The sequence below is a fragment of the Chiloscyllium plagiosum genome, chromosome 3 (genome assembly GCF_004010195.1).
Source record: "Chiloscyllium plagiosum isolate BGI_BamShark_2017 chromosome 3, ASM401019v2, whole genome shotgun sequence".
NCBI lineage: Eukaryota > Metazoa > Chordata > Chondrichthyes > Orectolobiformes > Hemiscylliidae > Chiloscyllium > Chiloscyllium plagiosum.
This window is the reverse complement of record NC_057712.1, coordinates 112,990,736-113,000,135: the sequence shown is the minus strand read 5'-3', so window position 1 is coordinate 113,000,135 and position 9,400 is coordinate 112,990,736. Positions and strand designations below refer to the sequence as shown.

The following is a 9,400-nucleotide window of genomic DNA, read 5'->3' as shown; positions in this document are numbered from 1 at the left end:
ATCCTGGGGCTGAGTTGGGCGCAGGGGTCGCGGCTCGAAAGAGAAAGGCAGTGAGGTGAGGATCCCGGGGCTGGTAGGAGCCGCCTCCCTCCCCACGCAGCCTTGGGGAGGGGGTTGGGGTTAGGCCTCGCTGGTCAGGGCTGGGGGGTGTTGGCGGTGTATACCGTGAAGCTGATGCCTCTTCGTCACTCTCTATCAGATGTTCAGGGCGGCTTTCCAGTCTGCAGCATCTGTCTGTGAAAGAGCGGGAGAGCTCTAACTGGCCGCTTCTGAAGTCCCTCCTCCTATCTGCTGGAGACGCTCTAACTGTCACATTTCCCTACACGTGGCCACGAAAACAATTCATTTCCAGTCAGAAGGCCCTACTTATGCCCGGAAAAGTTATCTTCAAACTGGAAAAAAAAACTTAGCAGGTCCTTAGAAGAGTCACTGGAGCCGAAACGTTAACTTTGCTTCTCTCCACATGTGCTGCTGAGACCTGCTGAGTTTCTGCAGTAATTTACACCTTCCGCAATTCTTAGTTTTAAGGATTAATGCGTTCAGGGGATGTGATGGGTTATATTAAGAGGAAAGGTGGACGGTATCCATTGAGGTTATAAAACCCTGGGGTGGGGATGGAGAGGGTGGGGACGGAGAGGGTAGTATCGGTAGGGGCATTTCCCCCTGGCAGAGACGAGAAGCGGCTGACAGAATTTAAGGAGAAGGCATCTCCCGTTTAAGGTGGAGGCGAGGAGCCTTGTACATCTCTGAGAGGCTCCTGAGACTATGCAACTCTCTTCCCCAGAGAGTGCTAAAGGCAGAGTTATCGCATATTTCCGAAGCACAGCTAGATCGATTCTTGACCAATACGTTGTCGAGAGGGGATCGGGGGTAGACAGAAATGTCGAGCCGACAAGAGGAGCCGAATGCCCTACTCCTACTCCATATTCATAATCTATGTGTCAGTGTCACTGGTCAAGCCAGCGCTTATTGTCCAACGGGAATCACGCTGCGGAAGTTACCTCATGTGGCTGGTACACAGTGCTGTTAGGAAGGGCTTTGACCCACAAACACTGAGGAATTAGACGTACTGCTAGAAACAGACTAGCAGTTTATATAAGGCATTGCCGTTTGCAAACTCCCCTCCAACTCTCACACTGTCTGGACTTGGAGCCGGGTCTAGTCTCTGCCAGAGGGGAAACGCCCCCGCAGCTACCATCCTGATTGGACAGTTCTTCACTGTCTCCATCAAAATCCAACACTCCTGTCCTCACAGCCCTCTCGATGTAACTAACATCACGTGGGCTGCAAGGGCAACCAAAATGTTGGTCAGTTAATGACACTAGGGGCTTTAGGAGAAGGTTGAGACGGCTCATCTACCGGATAATTCTGGCAGGAATTAGGTGCAAATTATAGAACGCCTATGGTGTGGAAACATTCGACCCAACAAGTCCACACTAACCCCTTCAAAGGGTATCCCACCCAGACCCATCACCCTAGCCTTTCCCTGTAACTCTGCATTCCCCACGGTCAATGCACCCAACAGGCAATTCAGCACGGCCAATCCACACAACCTGAGCATCTTTGGACCATGGGAGGAAACCCACGCAGACATGCGGAGAACGTGCAAATTCCATTCAGGTCTGCGTAAGAATGGAATCGAACTTGAGTCCCGCAGTGTTGTAGGCCAGCAGTGTTATCTACTGAAATACCCTGCAATACTTCAACCTGCGTCTCTGCACTAAAGTGCGGTTTCCTACAAAGTTGAGGATAACGATATTTGTGGAGTGTTCGGCTTTATTGAATTGTTTAATCGCCCATTACCATTCACGACTAAATGCAGTAGGAGTGCAGCGCTTACATTTGATCTTGTGATTATGAGATCTGTCTATTGCCTTCCGTTGCCATTGGTTACTGTACATTAGCCTGTACTTGAAGATTCACCACTTTGGCCCCTTGTTTTTAAGATGCGTGCAACGGCACTCACTGCATGCTCGCCTGTGTATAAGTAGAAAGTGTGTTTTTCACAATACAAGAAGGACCATTCCCAAAAAACCAGGAATTAAAATCCTATATCAGATTCAGGTGAATATTTGCTCACATTAGTCAATGGTTTAATGGGAGTAAATCCTGGAGCGAAGGAAGAAATTATATTATTTATCAAATTGTTTCTAATTATGAAGGATATGTTGAGGTAGTGCAATGCTTAAACAGATTGATTTGTGAACAGAAGTTGGATAGTTGCATGAAACAAGCTCTTATGTCAGTTTGCATTAACATTTCCTTCAAGGCTATTTGAAAGAGAATTTAAAATAAATTTTGTTATGGTGCTTTTAATTGCAAAACACATTTTCCTTCAAGTGATTCGCTGTTTCTCACAATACATTTCCTGTTTCTTCACTGTTGTACGATTTTGTTTTCTGTAGCTGAAATGGGAAAGTGCAGACTATGAGATGAAATTCCAACTATTGGAAAGACATAATGGGGGGAGGGGGGGGAGGCCTATTTAAGGCTTTTTAACTAAAGAACATCCACGGCTGGAAATCTGGAGAAAACCCCTCTGACAATGTTCGATATGTAATTAATTTTGTACATATTAACTGTAATTTTAAAATAGTGATTTACAGTATTAGAATAAACGAAGTTGTTTCGCACCTTACGTAAAGTCAACGTTTACAACTTTTTATGAATAAACTTTGTTTTTGGAAAAAAAGGTGGAATTCTTTGTGAATGGCTAGTCAAGATGTCAGTGATTAAAAAAAATCCTGTGGTATTCCAAAATGTGACAGTGTTATTAAAACTAATACAAAGGGCATTCCAAGAGTTCGCCTGCATATCGTTTACTGAGGTATACGGCAGATCTCTTTGGTATTTACATGTTATAATGGGAAACTGCACTGTCAAGGCAGGCCTTTGGGTGAGGAATAGATCTTATTGGAAAGACTTGAAACAGAAATTTCACTTAGTATATTGCATTCATGGGATATTTTATGTGTTTAAAGATTTAGGAAGAAATTGGCAATAAAATGTTTTTAAACATTTGGGGTTTCTAATCCAATTATTATTGCTATTGGATAACTAGCGATTCTTGATTGGAAGGTCTCTACCGCCTTTCTGATTGGTGGATCTTTGTTCCCTCATTGCTTGTTCAATGGTTATTTTTCTATTTGCTCAGTTGCGATTAATTGATGGTTTGCTCGCTCACATCTGACTTATTCAGATTGAGAAATGTTAGCTCCCAGGGGCCACCTGATGGAATACAACCCACCCTATCCGTGTGTGCTCAAGGCGCAATCAGTTTGCATGGTCATTGACGTGCTCTGCATTGACTTAAATATTCCGAGGGAATTTCTGCTCTAACTGTGCATTTGCAATCGTGAAAGATTCTGAAACATGATACAAGATCAATCATTCTAAAGGTTCATATACAAAAGACCTTTATTCTCACAGTAAACAAAATATGCACTCGGATTCACCACATAAATACAGTCAATACACAAAAATAGAATATGTTGCAGGCCACGACAATATTTCCATTCCAGTTCACCCATAAGGGTGGAGCAGTCAGTTCGACATAAAGTGCCAGTTCATTTCAATACTTCTCACGTTGTTCTCCAGAGTGTAACTTTGGAAATCTGAGCTCTTTAAAACAAGTCCCAGGGGAAATGTTTTCCTAACTTTTATTGTTGGGAGTCAGTGAAAGTGACAGTGTTCCAGCGCGACCCATCCTTCACAGGCACCAAGGGTCTATATTTTATCTTGTTGAAACTGGCGTTAGCAGGGAGCTGCAAATTCAGCAATCCGTCAACTTCCACACTCCACACATGACTATTTAGAGTGGGGGGGAGGGGGGAGTAAATTTTCATCTGAAACAGGTGGAAAATGACTTAGCCACGTGAGCCGGGTGCTCAGTGTAACTGATATTCCCCACTCCAATATTAAAAGAATACTCTGCAGACATGCCCATGCGGCCAGGGGCTACTTTTAGACGTTCTAAGGCCTGGCCGCCCACTGTAACAGTGACACGTGTGGCGATTATAGGAAGCAACAGCGTTCGCTCTGGGCTGGTACTGCTCCATGTGACTCCCCACACCCCCTTTCTCGCTTCTCGCAGGAGCTGGAATAGAAAGTTTGAGACACCCCCTCCCCCAACCCGCCCCACGACAAGTAACTGAAACTCACCCAAATGGCCTGGCAATTTCAGTTCAGATGTAACTTGAACAGCACCCACCCTGACTCATTTGCAATGAAAATCACCGACCAGGGTCAGCAGCTTGGCCCTAAGCTCTGTTCTGAGAGCCGGATTGAGGGACCCAACAGAAGCAGGCCCGGAGCACTGGGGCTCGGATCATCTGGGAGACATGGGGTCTGCTAGGTACCAGCAGACGGGGTGAGGTGGGGTGGGGTGGGGGAGTTTGAAAGAAAACCTCTCAGTGTCAACTGAATGGCCTTCGGAGTCTTGGGGGTCTTTCATTTAAACGAAAACGAGCCGCCCGACTGGGAGAGGTGAACATTTTACACATCAGGCAAAGGGAGAGCTCTGGAACTGTCAGTGAGCCTCTTCAGTGGTGTGTATGAATACGGCGGTGAGGCAGCCCACCCTCAGGTACTTAAACTGAGAAATCAAACTATCCCACAGTGTCCCTGGGCCCAGCCCTTTCTTCCAGTTATTTCCTATATATGCTACATAAACATATATATATAGCATTGGTATGGAGGGGCAGCAGCGGTGGACGTCTAGACATCACTCGGTGACCTTGAATGGAAGGAGGAATTGGACTGGAAACACCCACAAAATAAAACCCAGGTAGCTTTCTGGACCTCCTGATTCTTGAAAGCATAAATGATGGGGTTGATCATGGAGTTGTAAGTAGCAGGGAGGAGAGTGGCATAGGTGTACACAGTCGGGTAGGCATGATCCCCGACCAAGCAGTAAATGGCAAAAGGTAGCCAGCTGGTCCCGAAGGTGCCGACAATGATGGCGAGAGTGGAGATACTCTTCTTTGTGGTCACGTAGTAAGAGTTCGCGAAGAAGTGTTGCTGCAGGGCAATCTGCTGGGCATGGCGGCACACAATTTTGCATATTTTAATGTAAAGGTGTAACATAATGAGAAAGATCAGAAAGAAGGAAACTGACAGCAGCGTCAAGTTGCTCCTGGTCAGGGGCTTCACGATGCTGCAGGTAGATGCGTCCTTGAGGCAGTTCCAGCCCAGGATAGGGAGCAGGCCGAGGCAAAATGAAACGCCCCAGGCCGCGGCCAGCATGCTGTGGGTGTAGGCTACCGTCCTTTCCGAATAGTAAGTCAATGCGTTGTATAACGAAAGGTAGCGGTCGATCGTTATGGCTAACAGACTGTTCACCGAAGCGGAGAAAGAGCCGACTAAAAAACCCACGGTGATGAGGTTAATTGTTTCCGAGTGGATCAGGTAATGGAAAAAGAAATTCAGGATTAACCCCAGTCCAGCCAGAAGGTCCGCTGTCGCTAGGCTGCCGATCAACAAAAACATAGGCGTTCGTAAAGCCGGGGTGTAGAACAGTATTGCCACCACCAGTGCATTCTCGCAGGCAATCACAGTCCCCGAAATACACAGCATCACGTCCCAGGGATCGACCGCCAGCCGCGGCATTTGTGACTGCAGCTCCAGGGAAGAGTTACTGTGCAGGGCGGGCAGCCGGCTCGACAGGTTCACTGCCTCATTCACAGCGGCGAGGTCAGCCATCGCTTCACCAACGCCCCGTCCCGTCCCGTTCCTGAAATTCAAAACCAGCAGGTCAGGCAGAGCTGAGCAAAGTGCGCCCGAAGCCTGCACTCGGGGGCTGAGCGGGGAGACAGCGGGATGGGGATGGGCCGGGTGCTGGCTGCTTATGAGCGGCAATCGCTAAAGAGGCCGGCTGGGCGATCCGGACGGCAGAGGAAACAGGGCAAGTTTTAAAATGGTGTCACAAGACAACCTGGCAGATTTTAAACTGTTTGTAAATAAAAGGTGAAATGAAAGGGGAAGGGAGGGGAGAAAGGAAATAAGATGAGTGAACGGTAAAGAATGAAGCAAGGCGGAACAAAAGCATGAGCTGGCCATGGTGCTGAAACAGGTCAGAACCAGAAACAATGTCTCATAAAAGGTAGGGCTGAATCTAACGACAACTCTGTGAGTGTTTAATCCCGTGCACATTCTTCTGTTGGCATCAAGCATGAGAATTCAACACCACCCAAACACTCAGCGTCCACACAGGCTCATCCCCAGTGAACGAAAGCAGCTCTGTACTTTTCCACCTACCGTTCACAGATAGACAACACGCTGGGGCATCCGTGACAGTCCTTCCTCCGCTAAGGCTCGATCCTTCTATCGGAGAGGAAGGAACCTAACGTCCCTCACACCTGAGCTGCCCCTGGACTCCAATGTAAGCCGGGTGAAAGCTGACTGCAGGCTGACACATGCAGCCTGTGGGCTGGAGGCTTTGCCGGAGAAGTCCGGCTGCTGCTGCTGCGGGAAGCAGCTCCTCTCCGGCTCTGACGTCAGCCCGTGCGCAGCAGTCACGGGGTTCGCTCACTCTGTAATATCACACACTGTAATACACACACTGTAATAATACACACACTGTAATAATACACACACTGTAATATATACACTGTAATACATACACTGTAATATCACACACTGTAATACACACACTAATAATACACACTGTAATACACACACTGTAATACATACACTGTAATACATACACTAATAATACACACACTGTAATACACACACTGTAATACACACACTAATAATACACACACTGTAATACATACACTGTAATAACACACACTGTAATACACACACTGTAATATCACACACTGTAATACACACACTGTAATAATACACACACTGTAATACATAGACTAATAATACACACACTGTAATACATACACTGTAATACACACACTGTAATATCACACCCTGTAATATCACACGCTGTAATACACACTGTAATACACACACTGTAATACATACACTGTAATATCACACACTGTAACACACTGTAATAATACACACACTGTAATACACACTGTAATAACACACACTGTAATATCACACACTGTATTACACACACTGTAATACATACACTGTAATATCACACACTGTAATATCGCACACTGTAATACACACACTGTAATACACACACTGTAATATCACACACTATAATAACACACACTATAATAACACACACTGTAATATCACACACTGTAATACACACACTGTAATACATAAACTGTAATATCACACACTGTAATAACACACACTGTAATATCACACAGTAATATCACACACTGTAATACATACACTGTAATAACACACTGTAATATCACACACTGTAATAACACACACTGTAATACACACACTGTAATATCACACACTGTAATACATACACTGTAATAACACACTGTAATATCACACTCTGTAATAACACACATTGTAATACACACACTGTAATATCACACACTGTAATACACACTAATAACACACTGTAATACACACACTGTAATAATACTCACTGTAATATCACACTGTAATAACACACACTGTAATACACACACTGTAATAACACACACTGTAATATCAAACACTGGCAATACCACACACTGGTAATATCACACCCTGGCAATACTACACCCTGGTAATACCACACACTGGTAATATCACACATTGGTAATAACACACACTAGTAATAACATACACTGGTAATAACACATACTGACAATACCACACACTGGAAATATCACACACTGGCAATAACACACATTGGAAATGTCAACACTGGAAATATCACACACTGGCAATATCATGCTCTGGAGAAATAATGGCAGAGTGGTTTAATCACTGGACCGTTAATCCAGAAACTCAGCTATTATTCTGGGGACCTGCGTTCAAACCCCGCCATGGCGGAGTTTGAGGTCACTAAATAATCTGAAATTAAAGGCATAATTATGACTGTCAATCCATTGTTGATTGTTGGAAAATCCAAATGCTTCACTGAAGTCCTTTGTGGAAGGAAACTGCTGTCCTTACTTGGTCTGGTTTACATCTGACTCCAGACCCGCAGCATTGTGGGTGACTATTAATTAAATGCTGGGGATAAGCAATAAACTTTGGCCTAGATGGAGATTGGCACACCTGAGTGAATTTAAAAAAAAACTGGCAGGACTACTCACTGCTAATAATTCATAGGACCACCAAGGAACATGGCAAAGAGCAGGCGTTTGACGTGCAAGGGAGAACCCCAGCCGCCCATCCAAGGGCGCTTGCTATTACATCATCAGTTCTTCTACACGTGTCAAAAACAGTATTCAGTTCAGAAGGGAACTCGACATCATTTCCCTCGAGGGTTAGGTACAGATATATCCCCAATGGCTTGTGGAAGTTCAACTGCCTGAGCCTCCCTATATTATATGTATTTCAATCGTACGGCTCATAAAGAATCATAGCCCTGTGTTAGCCTGCCACCTTTAAATGTCCCGATGTGAATTCGAACACAATTCCCGTGCGGACTTTACCACAGTGCAGTTTGTTAATAATCTGCCTCAGACCGTCTCACCAAGTCACTATAGGTACAAGTTCGTGCGTTTTATATCAGAAAGTTAACACTTATTTCAAATCCTAATCTTTCTCAGAAAGTTAATCACAAATAGGTGATAATATGCAAAGTGAAAACAAATACATCACACTTCGGACTTTTGCTATGTCGCTAACATCACACCAAGAGGGCGGGGGTGCGCTGTTTAAACTTAAACAGCTAGGAACGGCAGCGATCAGACCAGAAAAGCAGCGCTTGCAGTCAGTCAACCTTGTTCCATTGTAATGTGAAGGTGTCTCTCACCAAGACAGCTCTTTACCTAAAATATGTGCTATGAGTTTGGCAAAACACTTTTAGACATGCAAATTGATCGTCAACTTACAGGAGGGGGTTTCAGATGTAAACAGAAAGCAGAGCTCGCTTACGGGGGATGGTGGTGGGGGAGTCTACCGTAGAGATTTTTACATTACCAGCACCGACCATTGCACGGATCATTGACACTGAGGTAAAAACAATGACTGCAGATGCTGGAAACCAGTGGTGCTGGAAGAGCACAGCAGTTCAGGCAGCATCCGAGGAGCAGCAAAATCGACGCTTCGGGCAAAAGCCCTTCATCAGGAATTGGGTGTTGATTGTATGTGTTCTAAATTAAAGAAAGTACTGGATTTTTTTTTCTCTGTTTCGGAGTCGAAATGTTATTCTTTTAGGAGATGTGAAAGTCGCTGTCAAAGGCAGCGCGCATTGCCCTTTCTTAAACACGAACAGATCAGAAGCAGGCCTGCTCCACTATCTAATAACATCATGATCAATCCGACTGAAACTGCCAGACCACACTCCTGCTTATCCGAATTAAAAATATTA

General features: G+C 45.0%; 1 protein-coding gene across 1 annotated transcript; it reads right to left on the bottom strand.

The window, feature by feature from the left end:
• Positions 1-3,934: 3,934 nt before the first annotated feature.
• Positions 3,935-6,471, bottom strand: LOC122548677 (G-protein coupled receptor 6). The gene is made up of 2 exons (XM_043687504.1): positions 6,256-6,471; positions 3,935-5,731 (listed from the first exon to the last, which is right to left on the bottom strand). The coding sequence occupies exon 2, from the start codon at positions 5,698-5,700 to the stop codon at positions 4,717-4,719; it is 984 nt and encodes a 327-aa protein (XP_043543439.1). The 5' UTR covers positions 5,701-5,731; positions 6,256-6,471; the 3' UTR covers positions 3,935-4,716.
• Positions 6,472-9,400: the final 2,929 nt, after the last annotated feature.

What these genes read in the sequence shown, in the direction of transcription:
- LOC122548677 (XM_043687504.1), bottom strand. Translation starts at nt 5,700, where the DNA reads ATGGCTGACCTCGCCGCTGTGAATGAGGCAGTGAACCTGTCGAGCCGG.